At 38.7% G+C, this 18655-nt stretch overlaps 1 protein-coding gene across 3 annotated transcripts in view; it reads left to right on the plus strand.

The window, feature by feature from the left end:
• Positions 1-18655, plus strand: part of Necab1 (N-terminal EF-hand calcium binding protein 1) — a 178790-nt gene that overhangs the window by 56792 nt on the left and 103343 nt on the right. For all 3 annotated transcript variants that reach the window (XM_050165608.1, XM_050165598.1, XM_050165589.1), the window contains one exon: positions 6243-6351. In XM_050165608.1, the coding sequence (XP_050021565.1) occupies positions 6243-6351 (109 nt within the window). The remainder of the gene's footprint in view (positions 1-6242; positions 6352-18655) is intronic.

Consider the following 18655-nt stretch of genomic DNA (forward strand, 5'->3'; position numbering starts at 1 on the left):
AGAGACAGAGAGAGAGACAGAGAGAGACAGAGAGAGACAGAGAGAGACAGAGACAGAGACAGAGACAGACAGAGACAGACAGAGAGGATGGAGTGGGATGTATAAAGCTACATTCTAGTGAGAGAAGGACTATTGATCTCCCAGGAGAAAACGGACAGCTTTACTTCTCTTGGAGAAAAAGCGAAGACGATCAACTAGGAATGCCGGTGAGGAGGAAGGGAAAGAGAAGCAAGCCAACTGGGGGTTGAACTCTCCTCTCTTATGGCTGTATGAAATTTGTTTTTCACTTGTGAAATCTGTGGATAAATGGAGTATGCTTTATGCTGGTAATTTTGAATCTATATCGTCTACAAATGATTAAATGTTCCTCTAACAAATGCTTTATCTGTCATTATCTGAAAGCCTCAGGAACTGCGGGTGTATTTGGTTTCTTTAACTTCTAATCCCACATAAAATGTTATTGTTAGTTCTCAACAGAAGTGACATTAAAAGTCTTCTTAATTTTTCAGCAATATGCACTCATTATCTCAGTTTTTTTTTTAATATTCCCAGCACAATCCCAGCATAATAAAAATATTCTTATATAACAGATCCATTTCCTGGTAAGTGTCTAAATATTTGGTAGCTTTCCTAATTTGATTTCTGTTACTATGATAAAAAAAACAAAAGCAACTTGGGAAGGAAAGAGTTTATTTTATCTCACACTTTTCAGGTTATAGTCTATCTTTGAGGAAAGCCAGATAGGAACTCAAGCAGGAACAGAGACAAGAACCATGGAGGAATACGGCTGACTAGCTCACTTCCTTTCTTGTTCTCTGCTACCTTCTCATATAGCCCAGGCCTACCTGCTTAGGGATGGTGCCACCCACAGTGGACTGGTCCTTCCCACATCAGTCATCCATCAAGACAATTCCCGCAGACACGCCCACAGGCTAATCTGATGGAAGCAATTTCTCGGTTGAGGTTCCCTCAGCTCAAAGGACACACAAGTGGTCAATAAAAACCAGTCAGTATATTGGCCATTCAGGAAAGAAGCAGGGTCTGTCTACAGAGGTGCATGGGCCCTCTGACTTCGCAGCTTTAAAGACTAGTCTCCAGGAGTGTATCCTGGATGTGTCCTGACCTCATGTCAGCCATTTTACCTCCTTATGTTTTCTGGGTTCTTTTTCTTCTTCCTGAAAAGAATATGAAGGAATAACTATTCTATGGATGTATTATAATGAGTACAGCCAATAAAATATGTAGTAAAAATTCTTGAAGGCTAGGAGATAGCTCTGCTGATAGAGCTATCAACAAGTTGAGAACCATTACTTTAGTCTGTGTCAAGCTGACATAAAACTAACCAGGATAGAGATTGTCACAGAAAGCTACACTGGTCAAGTAGCAGAGAACAGGAGATTTCAGAATGCTTTTCTCTAAATGGGATGTCTGTATCACATTCCCTCGGGCCAACACTCACAGACGATGGCACAGGACCAGCAGAAAGACTGTAGAGCTAGAGGTGGCGGATGCCTGCAGTAGAGCAGGGTTTCCCCAAACAGCAGGGCAGTTGCAGAGATAAACCCACAGCAGTTGTGACGGCATCCACAAGTTCAAGCCGGACAGAAACCTCAGGTGGTGAGGAGAGATGGGCATGAATCCCACTCCTAGACAAAAAGCTGCAGACAACCGAAAGCTGCTAGGACAAGGAGAGTCCATTTTTTTAAAAATGGTTCCTGTGTGGTTCCTGGTAAGTTGACCATGCTCCCATGGAAATCCATAAGTCCAAGAAGACATGGGAAGTACAAACCAGAAAAGACAGAATACAAGGAGAAAAGAATTAGACAAATGTGGGTGGGTGAGTAGGGAAGAGGGGTGGATCAGGGAGGAGTTGAGGGAGGTGGTGAAACTGACAACGATACGTTGTAGGACCTTATCAAAGAAGGATTTAAGAAAGAAAACAGGAAACAGAAGAACACTCTCAGTGGAAAGAAAAAAAAACCTGTGATGTAAATGGTGAGCTAGATGTGGTGTGGCGAAACTCTAATGCCGGATTCAAAGGGTTCAGGCAATGGAAGACAAGACCAACATTAGCTACACAGGAAGCTGGAGGCCAGCCTGAGCTGGAGAGCCAGACACAGCCCCAAGAGCTCAAAAATAAACAGAAACACATATTGCAAACTTACATGAGTAAATATTATAAAATATTTATAGTCTCAATAAAATTGTGAGGAAAAGAATGCAGCATAATAGGTTTGTTAAAGGAAGAAATTAAATAGAAATCTATAAAATTATACAAAGTACTGATTAAGACCACAAAATGCATCGAAGGTGAGAAAGAACAACAACAAAAAATACAGCACAAAGGAGCCAATGAATAAAATAGAGTAATTTAAATAAAATGGCAATGAAATAAATTGAGTGTCTTTGTATTATAATTTATAGCATATAATAACATCTTGAAATGACATGATAGTACTGTACCGCGTGGTCCTCTTTCCTCAAACAAACACTCCTCATTCAGTCACGGGAGAACATCAGAATAACCCCAAGAAAGGGTTTTCTCCAAAGTAGCAGACCTGGTGTTCCCTAAGCTGTTAGGATTACCAATGTGGAGTGGGAGGAGAGGACACAGGGGGAATGGGAATTGGCATGTAGTAAATAAATGGAATGAAAAAGATTGTCAATATCAAGGAACGTATGATACATTTCCTGCTAAGTGAAGCTTAAGGATATCAGAATGGAACAGTCTACCTTGGGTGGAACCCTGGGGTAGGAAGAAAACATTAGAAAGAAACTAAAGAAGTCAGAATGAAGTACAGCCTTTAGCTAAAATTAATGTATTAACACTGGTTCATTAATTGAAACAAACATTTCATAGTAATGTAAGATAGTAATAGTATCAGAAGTTGGGGTGTTGGGTACATGGGAACTTTCTACATACTATTGGTACCTTGAAATTTTAAATGCATTAACTGGCTATGATATAAAGAATCTTGTGGAAGGGAGGAAGATCCGCACATGTTGGGCGGCAAAGACTGTAGCTATCAGACCCGATGGGTGGCTCCAGTAAATCAGTGTATTCCAGAACAAGGCTGCATGTATGAGCTCACAGCACTGTTGTAGCATACACAAGAACATGGACATGAGTCAGATGGGGTCCCAGCACCAAGGAGGAAGTAGACATAGGGTCCTTCCCCTAACCAAGTAGCTATTTGCAAACGATAGCCACTGGCAGAGGCAAAATGAGTTTTCTCCAATACAGTATTGCTGAGATGGTCCCCAACAGCTGGTCAACACGCGCGCGCACACACACACACACACACACAACGTCAACAACAACAACACCCAACAAACAACAACAATGAAAACCTCTACATTTTTTGTGAACTTTTTGTTATTGTTTGGCTTTTTTGTTTGTTTTTTATTCTCACTTTTTTCTGGGTTTTTGAGAGAAAGCGAAGTCTTGCAGGTAGGTAGAGTAGGGAGGATCTGAGACAAGTTGGGGGAGGAGAAAGTATGATCAAAATAGAGTGTATGAGACATGCTAATAAATAAGGAAAGCCCATGTCTTAGAAGTTCATAGATCATATGAAGGAAAATACTACCGACAGTTAGCTAAATAGACAAAGTGTCAATGTGCCTTCAAAATGTCTGTTTATACTCCCAAGTCTAATAAGAGAAGCTTTTACATGCAGGGAATGGCAGTGAATGCATAGACTTCGCTGCTGCCCAACATGCTGAGAACAGAAATAGGGCTTGGCCCTAAGCATGCCATTTATCCTAATTCTTGCAAGGCTCCTGGAACGGGGCAGAAGAGGGGATGAAAAGAACATAAGAGGAGAAAAGATAGTGGAAGGGCAGCAAAGTCCCAACCTCTAGACACAGCACTCACAGTGTGGTCCTAACTCCCAGCAGTTGAGATCACCTGCTCTGGGCCTGCACAAGGCAATTCTCAGCTGTCAGTCATGTGCTGGGGAGGGGCTTCCGGGGCCCGTACTCCTTACTGCTGAATTGTGGGCCACTGATAGCCACTGTCTTCCATTGTGTGACCACTGTGTACTCACCAGACTCCATTGGATAGTTCCAATCCCAAAGTTACACAGATGGTCCTGGCAAAACCCAGAGGGACACGAACAAAATGAGAAGACATAAATGTCAGAAAGAAAGTTCCCAGGAAGAGGGAGTTTGGTAGGGGAGAGAAAAGATGGGAGACAGTTGGAATGAGAAAAATCAGAATTCACTATATGCACGTGTAAAGATGCCAAAGGACAAATTCAAATAAAAATTAAAATAAATGAAGCCGAGAAGGTCAAAATGTTCAGGACAAGCTGTGTTGTAGTAGGAACGGCGAGGCTGCATCCACGGCACCCGGCCACCCGCATGGCTAGCTTATGCCCCGAAATAATTACATGGAAACTGTATTCTTTTAAACACTGCCTGGCCCATTAGTTCCAAGCCTCTTATTGGCTAGCTCTTACATATCGATCTAACCCATTTCTAATATCCCTGTAACACCACGAGGTGTCTTACCAGGGAAGATCTTAACCTGTGTCTGTGTCCGGTAGGAGAATCATGGCGACTCCTTGACTCAGCTTCTTTCTCCCAGCATTCTGTTTTGTTTACTCCACCCACCTAAGGGTTGGCCTATCAAGGGGCCCAGGCAGTTTTTTTATTAATAAGAAATCACTCCCACATCAAAGCTGAGATGAAGAACATAATTCTAAAAGCAAAGTTGAGAAGGCTGTGTGCCCTGGTGGTAAAAGTGAAGCCTTGTCACTGGAGGAAGGTGGCCTCTGAAGGCATGCCTATTTCGTGAGCCAAGCTAATTGGAGCCAAGTTCTTACTGTTTTTCTCCACTTCAAAAGAAGATTTCAGCAGAAATACTGAAGTTGAAATAAAATATATTAATAAAATATAATTGCCTTATTAATACTGAATCACACAGGGGATTTTTCACCCTTTCTATTAAGCTTTTGTTTAAAGTTTTAGTACTAGTCTAGAACTACTCGAAAGGGATTCTTTGCAATTGCTTGTTTTACAGTGTGGCAGCCTGTCATGAGGACGTTCAAGAATCCTGCATGTGATAAAAACAGCTTTCAACACATACTTTCCCCTCCTCAAGCCAGGGCTGCATTTTAATGCTTACATTCTCTTATTCTATATGTTTTTTTGCCAACAGGAGATCTTTTTGTCTTTCTTTCTCTCTCTCTCTCTCTTTTTCTTTCTTTCTTTTTTATCAGGGCACTTGCTAGCCAAAGCTTTTATTTTATAGAACATGGATCACTGCTTGAAATCTTTTCCCCTAGTTCTAAAGCATACCTCAGAGGCCGGCCTCACCCACGGTTCTAATTGAACTGGTGCACCTGACTCAACCTGCCCGAAAACTATGAAAGGGTCACCATAGGAAATATCCCACAGTCAGTTTACAAGGTCATATTTCTGCACAGCACAGCAACAACAGAGAAAATGGCATGTTCACTCTAGTGTTTCTTATCTTCTTGACTAATTAGTTTGTTTGCTTATAGGCAAAGCCTTACTTTGTAGCATTGGGATCTAGGTTTTCCTGCCTTAACCTCCTGAGTGCTAGCGTTTCAGGTGTGTTTGGCTTTAAAAGAACTCACTAGTTTAATGAGTACAGCGATGAACAGAGTTTTTTTAAATTGTGTTAACTCATATCTTTTGTAAATGTTCAATCAAAAACATACTAGTTAAGCATCTGGTGCCTAACATGTGGTCTGCTAGATTCTGTGTAGGCTTGGTGTCATGAAAGTAAAATGTCTGCTTGGCCCTTCATGCTGCTGTGCAGATATCATTATCTATGGTTAGCTAAATGTCCTCTTAAAGGTTAAATGTTTGTGATGGCAATAAACCAACCAAGAAGACTCAAAACAGGAAAGACATACATCAATGTATTCATCGGTGTGCTTTGTCCAGTGAAGGATGTTCAATTTTCTTCCTTTTAATACTTCAAGCTCTTTTTCCTTCCTTCCTTTCTTCCTTCCTTCCTTCCTTCCTTCCTTCCTTCCTTCCTTCCTTCCTTCCTTCCTTCCAGGTGTGCATACATACACATGTATGTATATATATATGTATGTGTGTATATATGTGTGTATGTATGTATATATATATGTGTGTGTGTGTGTATTATGTGTGCCATACATAGATAAACAAGAATGGACACTTGGACTAAGTTTGAAATCCACGAGTAGACCAGCACATGAGGTTGAAGTGATTTGATTCTTTTCTGTGTGTTCTTATTTCAGATGACGGAAAACTGTCCTTTGAGGAATTTAAAGCATATTTTGCAGATGGAGTTCTCAGTGGAGAAGAACTACATGATCTCTTCCACACCATCGACACACACAACACCAAGTAAGAAATATTTCCTATCGGCGGACTTTGTAAAAGAGGTGGAAAGTGTGTGGATGAGTCACTCAGACACGTTGAGAGTACATTCTGTAGTGTTCTACTCTGAAATAGCCTTTCCTGAAAATGCAGATGCTCTAAAACCCTTCAGAACCTTTCAAATAATTCTTCTGTATTAATTTTAGATTGCATTCTCTTTATAGAATACAAAACAAAGAGGGCATGATAAATATAGTCCATCATTAATAGATAAGTGAAATCCATCTGTCTATCTTTGGTATAATCTAAACTTCCTTTGTTTGAAAATTGTCTTCTGGGCATTATACTGGCATGCTGAGATGAAACGACTGCTCTTTGAGAGCTCCAGGTAATGTCAGGCACAGGATAGCTCTGGAGAGTTGATGCATGAGGGGGCCATGTGGACCCTTCTTTTGGAGTAAGAAGATTCTGTTTGTTTCCCCCCAGGCTGAAAACATGAGATAATGAGGACTTTAGGAATGCAGCAGCAGAAGTGTACTGCTTGTTTAAGATTACTGAGACAAATCATATTATTTCTCACAGTAACAATTAAACAAATCTAACAGGAAAGAGCATGGACTCAAACGTGCCTGGAGATGTGCCACGAAGCCTACTGCCTGAACAATCTCATTTTGCTGTAGGCAAAGCCCTGACTTGGTTCAAGGCAGTAAGCCAGTCTGCTGAGACAATGCTCCGGAGCTCTTTACCTATGAACAGACATTTTTCTTGAGGCAAATGATTTAAAAAATGAAAAATTAAATTCCCTTTATTCAAGTGGTTGAATATTTTTAAAAGAATAAATATCTAGAATCCAATGAGATTTTAATTTAAATTGGCAATGCCTTAAGTCTTTCATTGTCAGAAATAGGATTAGATTTAGGAACTGCTAATTTCAGTATACTATCAAAACTACTGTGATTGGTGTATTCTCAGGACACTCGGGAATCCCAAAGAAGGGATAGGTCAGTGTGGCTCAGAACCAAGATAAGAGAAAGTAGAAACTACTTAGGCATAGAAGTATAGGAAAGTGGGGAGAACATTTCAGTCAAGAGAAGGCATGATCCAATGAGCATATGGGAAATACATAATGGGCTTGGTGTGGGTTTTTTTTTTTTTTGGTCAGGGGAAGGGAGGGCACAAGAGTTGATGGAGTGAGCCTGGGAGGACTGGGAAGCTGTTGAGTTTGGGATGAAATTCCCAAATAATCAATAAAAATACAAAAAAAACCCACAGGTAATTCCATTGTGTGAAATTCCTAAATATCAAATAAAAATAATATGTTAGAAATAAAATAGATGTTCACAAAATAAAAAAAAATCAAAAGAAAGGGCATGGGGAAAGTTCTGGGCACATGAGATGAGGAAGAGTTAGTTCTGATTCATAAAGTGTCATTTATATATCTAAAAGGAAGGGAAGGAACAGAGTAAAGAATGGACTGGATGAGAAATAATATATCCTGAGTTTTTAAAAGTACTTCAACTTTATGCTAGGCAAAGGTGAACTAGTCAAGAACTCTAGCAACGTCTTATAGGCCGCTGTGGTTCCAGTGAGGACCCAGCTAAAATGATCGGGATGGAGGAAGGCAATAGCTCTTAAGTAAACCTTAGATGGATTCTGAGGAAATAGAATGTTCGTGCATGGAAGGAAGCCCCGGGAGAACCCTTTCAGAGGAGGCAGAGGCTCCGTTTGTGTCTTAGGAATCCGTATCCTGTTGGAAGTTGGTACGCTCACACTCCATCAGGATGCTGGTGGTTTCCTCCTTAATGTGTCAAGTTTTAAAAGCATCTGGATTTGGAACATTTACTGAGGATTCTGGCTTTAGAATTTGGTGTCACGAATATCTTTCTATTGCATATTTACTCAAGTTAAGGAGAAGGTTTTCACTTGGTTTTGTTTGTTTGAATTTGCCTTTTATATACGTTTTAATAGTTTGTATTACTTTGCATACATTTAAGAGTACTGAGTACCAAAAACTGAGATGAATAATGATTTATACAAGCCCAAAGAAGTGTATATTTTTATTGCTTGTTCTTATATGCATTAGCAACAACCATGTTTTCTGGCATAATTTTAATCAATTTAAAATTAAAAATATTAGTTGGGGGCCTCTGAATTATATTCATGAAATTCATCCTTAGAAGGGGTTGTCAGTGTCAAGCTTTGATCTCTTACAAAGATTAATTCAGTCTTCAGCATAGAAATCCCAGAGCTTTATTTTAAGCTTAAAAAAAAAAAAAAACAACTTTCATCTTGCATGAGCCAAGTTTGTGCTCTATATGCCAATTATTTCTCTTTTTCTACTCACTTTCTCAGGACATATGCTATCCTCCCAAATACTGATGCTACCCAACAACCAAACTGCTCTAACATAGCCATGAGCACAGCCTGGCCCACCAGAAGCCAATTAACATTGGTGAGGTGGAACCACACCAATTAACTCTCTCTTCACCTTTCGCAACTCCCTGGTCCTTGTCCCTCCCAATGTCTGGTAGTTGAATATTTACTTGGCCATAAAACCAGTCTTTTAGAGAAGTTAAATTATGGCTTGTATCTACAATGCAGTAAACTTCATGCACATTAAGTATCAAAGCTAGACAAATTATTTCTTACAAAAAGGGATGCCCTGCTTGTGATAACTTTTTCATTCATTTCCAAGCCAGCCTATGAACACTGCCCCCTTGTTTTTAAGAAAAGCGTCTCACAGTCACCGTCCATGATGCCGCAGGAGGTCGAGCTCAGTGCTCAGAGAAATCTGGTCCTAAGGTGAATCCCCGCAGCATCTGTTGTCGATGCTGTGTTACTCTTTTTGTGTGGCGAACGGTTTCTCAGAACTTGCATTCCCCACACTTCTAACCCCAACATTTTGCTCAACGCAGAGTTTTTAAAAATGAAAAGACCCCTCAGTGGAAGGAGAGAAATTTGAAGGCATCATTTGTTCAACTCTCTATTATCTTTTTAAATTAATATTTTAATTGATAGGCGCTTTATTCATTAGGCATGAGCACTCAGAAAGTTTTTCTGTAACAATATGATACTTGAATTAGATGGTCTGATGAAGACAAGATTGTGAAATTAAAGACATTGTTCACGAAGAATGGCATTATTAAAGACTCACTTAAATTTAGTAACTGTGAACAAGCTAATATTTCAAAATAAATTGAAAATTTCCCCTTCGTCTTATTAACACTTTATAGCCTCAGTATCCGTATCAATTGTCTTCTTTCTAGGGAAACATGCCTAATCTTTCTTTTTTAAGAAGAGAAAAGACGTTAGCCTCCCAACGATTTCAGTTAGCCTTCTTGATTGCAATCCTCCCAACTTCAGAGTATGTCTCCTAGACACATACTTGTCTTCCCAACAAAGAAAAGAAAACCTATTCAGAAAAGAATGCTCACAATGCTATGAATATTTAAATTTTTGGAAAATAATACTAGAAAAAAACTAAATTTATAGCTAGGTGTTCATAAATGAGGGCCAGCACCCTGGAAAAAGTCAAGACTAGAGGTAAAATTGTTAGGTCGGGGAGAAACTTTCCCAGCACACAGAAAGTACTTTCTCTCCCTAGAAAGCCAGCATAGCTTTCAGTTAGATGAAAATAAGAAAATTTAGCAAAAATCCTTATGGTATTAGTCATAGCAGAAGCAGGGGAAAATCTCCCTAGAGACCTAAAGCAATTCTGCCAGTGAGCTGCACTTAGGAGCTCCAGATTGTCGGGCTAGACCAAATGGTAGACCAGATGGAAGTTTTGCTCATGATGCAGAAAGTGAACATAAAGAAAAGTATCCCAAGATTCTCAGAGAGGGGCTCATGACTAGAGACTCATACGTTCAAATAGAAGAGTCTTTGTTCCAGACTAAAATAATTTTTTTGGATACTGAGCACTGATATTTCAACCCTGTGCTTGTCGACTCACTGACGCTCACCAGAGTGACAGAAATATCACGGACTACTAAAACGAGTTAGTTCTGGAATTGAAAATATTCTTTCTTATACTAAACTGATTCTCTCTCTCTCTCTCTCTCTCTCTCTCTCTCTCTCTCTCTCTCTCTCTCTCTCTCTCTCATTTCTACTTAGTCTGCTCCTTGGGGTCATCCGGAATATGAATATTTTATTTCATGTCTCTAGAACATTTGAAAGCAGTTTTTATGCACCAATGATGAGATTAGAATCCCATAATAATTAGAGAGTAATTACATCAAAGGGTTTGTTTCAAATGGCAGAGATAAGCTTCATCTGAAATAGAAAAAGGGTTTTAGCTTACATTTATGCATGACCGTTAATTCCTAAAGTATGATGACTTGGTTGATAATGCTACTGCCTTCCTTGAGTTATTCATCACGCTGCTTAAGGGGAGACATAAACACTGGGGCTCTCTGAGAGCGTGTGCAGTATAGTTGTGCATGGCATTGTGATTAGAAAGCTTACTCTAACCATGAGTGAGACAGATCTCCTTCAACTGGCACTGAGGGTGTGGGAAGTAAAACCACAAATTTAGTGCCGAGAAAAGTAGAGTAGTCCACAATCCCAGATGTCAGTTACAAGCATGGAGTGGCTAAAAGTGCATAAGTAAGAATACAGGGAGTGGGAAGTGATAGAGCTATAGGTCAACGGAACAAATGACCAGAAAAGTTTATAACAGAGTGGTCAGCCTGGGCAAGCCAGGGTTGAGTTTTGATAATTGAGGTGAGGAGCCCTGGCAGAAAGGTACTTGCAACTCAAACTGGCCAACAGAAGTCAGCATCAAACACAGTCTGTTTTGACGCATGACTAAAGTTTACCAGTAGAAACTAGGTAAAGGGTTTGTTGATCCTTTGTCCAAACCCAAAGGCTCCAGTTTTGAGACAGCCGCATATGGAAACTGCTTTTAAGAGACATGGTATTTAGTATGATTTGGATGAAGGATGGAATCAAAGGATTCTCAATGCTGCAGAACTAGGGAGAATCAGTTTTTGAACAGATATTCCTCATTCTCTCCCTTGCTCAACTTGGTAAAAGGTCACAATAAGGAAAACGATATTATAAAAAGAAGGACTTCTTTGTTTGTGAGTGGCAGAAGCCTAAATTAAGGACAACTTAAAGAAATTATAACCTTGATCACTTGCTAGATGAACCCAGAGGGAACTTTTAAGTGTGTGTGCACAGCAGGCACTGTGCTCAGACTCCTCCCTGTTTTTGTTTACCTGTTCCTGCAGCTCTCTCAGTTCTTATCTCAGAGGGACTGAGAGGTCAGGATGGCTGGAAGACAGCCCGGGAAAACTATCAGAGAGACTGCTGTTCTTTAGCACCACTAAAGCAGGAGAGTTTGAACTGAAACCAGGATGCTGCATCTGAAGAGAGAAGTATAGATTCTGGGCAGACACAACTTGAATTTCTCACAGTTTAAAGTATTTCTTATTCTGCCTCAAAAATCTTTATCATCTCATAATTTAAAGAAATATAACCATCCCCTTTTGAAGAACAAAAGAGACTCAGAGAAGCTAAAATTCTAATAATAGGGTCAGCAGAAAAACCTGGAGTACTTATAGTGAGAAATCCTGAAGTCAGGAAAATCTCTGCGCTCTAACAGGTATCCTGGTCCTCCCCTTCCAGGAGCCCCTTTGCCCTTGACTTACCCATCCATTTGTCTGACCAGTCCCTTCCTCTCTACAGTCTTCTGGAACCAAGCTTGTCACACCACTCCTTTGAGCCTTGGGGTCCGTCCTGTCCTTTGTGTATTTAGAATGATTGCCAACATTTGGATGTAGTAACATCTGGTATTTATTTACTTACTCCTTCAGAATCCCACCTCCTATAGATATTAAAGTGTTGATTTCATTCCAGTTTAACTCCTTGAGAATTTAGAGAATAGGAAGACTGTGTCAGCTGGGCGGTGGTGGCGCCTTTAATCCCAGCACTCAGGAGCCAGAGCAGGAAGACCTCTGTGAATTTGAGGCCAGCCTGGTCTACAGAGCGAGTTCCAGGAAAGACACCAAAGCTACACAGAGAAACCCTGTCTCAAAAAAAGAAAGAAAAGAAGGAAGGAAGGGAGGGAGGGAGGGAGGGAGGGAGGGAGGGAGAGAGAGAGAGAGAGAGAGAGAGAGAGAGAGAGAGAGACTCATGAAAGAATCCTTCATCATCACACCCTTTATCCTTTGCAGGTATAATTTTGCCCACAGAAGCTGAAAAGCCCTGACTCACTTTAATTTGCTAGCAAATCTCCAGTTATTTGTTCTATTTGTCCTAGAGCTAACCCAGGACCATAGAATTTTTTTTTTATTATTCATCTATTTTTAAGATGTGTTTTCACTTCAGTAATTAGATAAGCCTAATTACTTACTTGGAACATCATTTTCTCTAACAAAGAAATGAATAAAAATAAATATATGCATTTTTGAGTATTGGTTTGAAGCTCTGTTCTTTCTCATGAAGGAATTTTGTCAACAGCATCTTGATTTCTTCCTAAATCAAGTTGCTCCACAACCTCTAGTGTGGATAGGGACAGAGGTATCCTCAACCCACATGGAAGAGTAGAAAATTAATAAGCCAAATTCAACTTTACAATCAAAAAGATTATCATACTTTGGGAGCTACAGAGATAATTGTACAACAGAGATAATTCTAAGGAAATTTTATGGGGAAATGATTTATCCTTAGTTATAATTTAAGAAATAAATTGGTTCTAATTTTCTCTGATAAAGATAGCAGTGAAGCAAGAATTTTGCATCAGTTAAGTTTTTCCAAAAAATTTAATTTCTAAGGGAAATGTGTGGTTAATAACTGAATAGGGAGACTCAGTGATTAGACAGCTACAGTCTGGACATTTGTTTGTATCAGTCTGTGTAATCTTCACAGAGACTTTGTAAGAATGCATTACAGATTCACAGCCTGCAGTTCATCACAGCCAGTCAACCGGGGTGCCGAAGTTGCTCACATAGCTTGTGCACAGGTATAGAATTTCCCAAGGTCTAGTTAAAAAACATCTAAACTCCCTTCACTGTCGTGCCATCTCAAGAACGTTTCATATTTTCAGCTGTTTTATATACCAAAAATCAAAATATTTCAAGGCCTTTCTTAAAAGCCACATTCAAGTGTCTTATTCTGATGAAAAGATGGCTAGCTCCCCAGCCATAGGATATATTTGGATGTACAGTACAGAGGCAATTATTTTAATTGCTGCCTTTATCTCCTCTCTTTTTATGTCTATTGTGTTCGGTTCTTAAAGTGGGAGTTGCTACATTGTAGAAAAGTTATTCTTTTCTCCTGTGGACATTAGTTCCATTCTTCTCCCATTTCCCCCTTCATACCTGGAAGGCAGCTTCTACTTTTAGCCTCTCACTGCCGCCTTCTCTCACTGTTCTTTGGAAGCCTCTGCGCTTCACTGTTTTCTTAAATCATCTATATTAGAGGCTGCAGTTCAAATGTTTTCAGTATGATGCTACCTTTGGGTTGCGATCCATTCGTCCCCATGAAGAACGTGAACTTCCCTTAGCCTTAGGTGAACTCCCTCGCTGAAAGCATGAGAAGCCATGGGCATTGCTAAAGGTGTAGTGCAATAAACCGCTACTCAAAATAAAATTTCATAGGGTAAATTATTTATCCATAAGTATCGTCTTCTTTCTAACTTTACTATTTTTAACCAAATGAATGAAATAAATCAGTAAAAGTGGAGCAACCATCTCTCGAAAGCACACGGTACTTACCTCTCAGACTGTTTCTTCCCGCACACCCAACGCACCAGCAAAATTTGCTCTTAAGGAAATTACCACCACAACTATCGCGGTACAAAGTTTCTATTTTTAAAACCACATTATTCTTAAAAAATGTTATTAAGGCAGGAGTTATTTCAAAAACCTGAAATCATTATTTTTAAAGTGAAAGATTTTCAAAAATAACTCCTCTGAAAACGTTTCCCCAGCTGTCTGTGTCTCCCTGCATTCAAATCTCCCAGGCCATGTCTTGAGGCAGTGAGGGCCTGGAGAGGTGGTTCAGTTGGGAGTCCTCTTCAGTGGGATGAGGACATTTATAGAATATACCCTTGGGAGCTTGTTACCCCTTCCAACCCACTGGCATATTGATCTTGACCACCAAAGCCTCAAGAACTAGGATAATAAAATTTCTGTCATTTATTAATTACTCAGCTCAAAATATTCTTTTAGATCGCTGAGAGAGATTAAGTCACCCATGAATAAGAGAATAAAAATAGCATGGCTGTTGTAAAATGAACTGAAATAATACAGAAATTCCCAGGTCAGAGCACAGAACACTTGGATCCCTGTCACTTTGACATAATCACAGGAGTGTCTGCTTAACATGGCTTCTATTTATAAATTCTAGTTTGATGATGGAAAACTGTTTTCTTTAGTCTTTCTTTTCTTCCGCTATTTACCCTTATTCTACCCAGTAGCCAATCTTTACCACCTGAAAAATGGCTTTGTGTGTATTGCTCAACAATGTATGTTATGTGTTTTATTACATACACCCGTTTCTAAGTTTCGTTACTAGATTGCATTTTCTGCATTTTCATGGAAACATAAATTTTTCTCTGCAGTAACTATATCAATTACAGTTGTAGACCTATTGTACTCACTGTTTAAAGCTCTCCTCCCCAAGTCTGAACTTCATGCAGGCAGACATCCTGACTACTTCATTTTTCATTGATTTTTTTCTACCATTATATCCAGCACATATCGTGAGCTTAATAAATATTTGAGATGAGCAGGAAAACACATTCCTCCTCTTTTATATCTCCTGCTGTGCTCTTTGCTTGAATGCCCTTTGCTTCAGTGTGTGGTAAAGTTGCCAGTCATGAAAGTTTATCAAACTCACTATGCAGCAATGCCGCAACGTACGTGTAAGACTCACAAATTCGGCAGCCTCGGGCTTGAATCCCTTCATAGTCTAGTGTTGGAACATTGAGATTATTCTCTGCATTGGATATTCATTTCTTTGCTAAAAGAAGGAAACCAATATAATAACCCATTTTTACAAAACTTACCAACAGTATATAAATAGCTGCCCCAAACAAGAACAAAACAAAGATGATTAAGATGTATTCATTAACCTTTCCAGCTTCTCTTGATCATCTTTCTTTTAGGTTTTGTAATTATAATCCATGCCTTCTTAAAGCACCATCTAATTATATAATGTCGGTTTAAATAGTTGTTTTATTATCTTGTTAATCTTGTCTCCAGATCTAATTATAATTTCTGAAACAAGAACCGTTGTTTACTTGCGATCACTGTACTAAACTTTAAATAGTTAACTGATTGGTTGACACATAGACATGGTATATTGATTAGATGTAAGGTATTTTTGCAGAGGTATATTTATAACAACTTAAGACCCGACCCTATAGGTTGCAGAGAAGTAACGCCACTGACAGGATCTATCATATAAATTCTTTAATTGGCTCTTTTATTTGGAACCCAGTAGATGCTTAATTTGGCTTAAGACTGAATGCAAATTAGTATCAAAGGATATTTCTCTTAAAATAATACTTTAATCTTGTGAACCAAAACCTGTAAAATGTAATTTAAAGTATAAATGTGAATTAATTCCCTATTTTAACAGACACAGATAGGTATAAATGAGTAATTTATTTTTTCCCAATATTAATAGTTCTTCATTTATATGTAAAATGGTTTCTATTGCTTAGGAAGAAATGCTAACTACATAGAATATTTTGCTCTTCTCTGGCATTTAAAGGTTTCTCAGTAAGAAGAAGATAGACTAAATAACAAAAGCATTTAGCACTTATCCCAATATCTAATAGGGTGAGGCTGAGCACCAGCCTTGAGAGAACATTGGTGTTCTTGTCTCATTCACTAATGGCTTTAGAGGTTTGATTTTGTTTTTATGATTTTCAAGGATTCTATTTTTAATCAACTTCAGATTAAGCATAGCGATTCAGCATGATTAGAAACCTACCTCTATTGGACCATGGGCTGAAGATTTGCACAACTGATTTTCTCTATCCTACCATCCTGGTTGCATGGGGTTGAAAAGCAAAAAGACTCACTTGAAACCACAATGAAGAATTTTTTTTTGCTGAGGTTTTTTTTTTTTCTTTTCACTGTGAAAATCCAGACAGTCAATTTTGATAACAATTATTCTGGCTGAGTTCGTAGATCCCATGAAATCAATCATTTATTCCCTACATATTTGGTTATTTCTCCATTAAGTGCTCATTCGTCACCTGCAACAGATGGAACCATGCCGTCTCTTAGATATGAATAGTTACTTCATATTCAAGAAAAGCTGACATATTCACGGATGGGAAATTGTTTTCCAAATAACTTATAGAAACAAACTTTTGTTCCAATATACGTGATATCTTCTACTCCCCATGACTGAGAAGTAAGGCAAGACACCCTCGTCTTTTGATATTCCCATCCATATTTGACTGCAACCCACAATCTTCAGTGTTTAATTTTGATGATAAAATATAACTTATCATGGCTGCAAATTACTTTATTATAAATAATTGCTATGTTCAAATAAACTATCCTTTAAACAACTTTATGTCTGGAAGTTTTACAGGCAGCTAACTGTTAAGGAATGTTTCTAGGCAGCCAGAGATGCTTGTATAATGCATTGCTCTCAGGGAGGTCTCCTGCCTTACTGTGTCCAAAGGTCATTTGTTGAAGAAAAGACTAGGGACAGGGAAATAGAATACCATTACTTGAAAATTATCAAACTCTTTTCTATGGATTAGGACATAAACAGAGAGAATTGCTACTTATTATCATTTTATATTTTTTCAGAACCATAAATAACAATCTTAAAACTGTGCCTGGTTTATTAAATTATCTTTTGTAACACATCCAATCTTTTCCAACTTCATGGAAAGAAATTATATGTCTACTGGATTTGTTTAAATGAGAAAAACTGAAAAGCAGTATCCAAAATCAAATTTTTGCTTGTTATTTTATCTAATTACTATGATTTCCTACCTGTATTCTGCATTCTCCATATTGGATTCTTGGCCAATATATTTTAAGTTTCATTGTTTTCTATTGTCCATTAATTGTATTTATACCTTGGATGATTCATGAAAATGCATAGAAATAATGTATTTAAAAAGATATCTCCAGAGATATATATTCCAATGAAAAAAACTAGGGTATGCCACCCCCACCTTCCCTGAACAAACACAAGCCCACTCATCATTATAGAAATAATGTGTTTAAAAAGATATCTCCAGAGATAGATATATTCCAATGAAAAAACTAGGGTATGCCGCCCCCACTTCCCTGAACAAACACAAGTCCACTTATCATTACCCATGCTTGTAGGGATGTAGGACTGTCTATTGGAGCATGGATAGAGTCTCAGAAAAGAAATTGAGTCTCCCTTTCCTGTGAGTCATCAATTGTCTGTAGCTTTGGGACTTTGAGCTCATTTCTCTCCTCTAGCATTTTGGCTGGCTTGATCTTTCCCTGGTCTTGTGCTGCCACAGCCCCTGAGAACTCACATGTGCAAACACCACGTTGTGTCTCGGAAACACTGTGCCACTACAGTCTTTATCTTCCGTGATGGTTTCTGGGCCTCAGGAGGAGCTGTGACTCAGATATCAGGTTATGCTTTTAATTTATTTTTTCTGGGATTCATCTTCATTGAATTGTAATTTTTTTCCCTGTGAAGTGAAAAGGGCTATCTTAATTTTAAAGCTTGTGACAGGAATATCCTTTCCACAGGAACAGACCACACAGGAAATGTTTGCCCGATTTATGATTTTACATCATTAAGACAAATAAAACAAACAAAATTTTAACCTGAGCAACATTGATCCTTGAAATCTAAGATAAAATATAATAAATATTGCAGTTTTCATTTGACGGGAGCTGAAAAAAAGAATGGTTAAATTGTTGTATAAGACACAGTCATGAACTCGGTTCTGTCTTGCCCATCTAAACGTCTTTCAGCAAGGAGTTACTGAGCATTTATTAAGTGCTGGATATTTTGTTTGGTCCTGGGGGTGTATCCATGAACTAGAATTTTATCCTTTAGTAGAGAAAGCAGGCACACAGTGTGGTTTCTCCAAGCGTGGAGAAGGGAAAGTGGACACAGAGTACCACTGCTAACCTAGAAACTATTTGTAATTGATTCCTGCTGGGAAAGAAAAAAATCAGTTTTAGTTTATCAACCACACTTCAGGGAAAGCCCTGTGCCAAGGAACAGTTGGCCAACACAAAGTGGACTCCATGTTGTTGTTGTTGTTTTCCTGCATTGCTTGTTTTGGTTGATTTAGTATTTTTGTCTTATTAGCTTTTGTTGGTTTTATTTTCGTTTTTGTTTGAGAAAGAGAGAGGGA

This window comes from Alexandromys fortis, unplaced genomic scaffold (genome assembly GCF_014885135.2).
Source record: "Alexandromys fortis isolate MF-2015 unplaced genomic scaffold, M_Fortis_MF-2015_v1.1 scaffold_18, whole genome shotgun sequence".
Taxonomy (NCBI): Eukaryota; Metazoa; Chordata; class Mammalia; order Rodentia; family Cricetidae; genus Alexandromys; species Alexandromys fortis.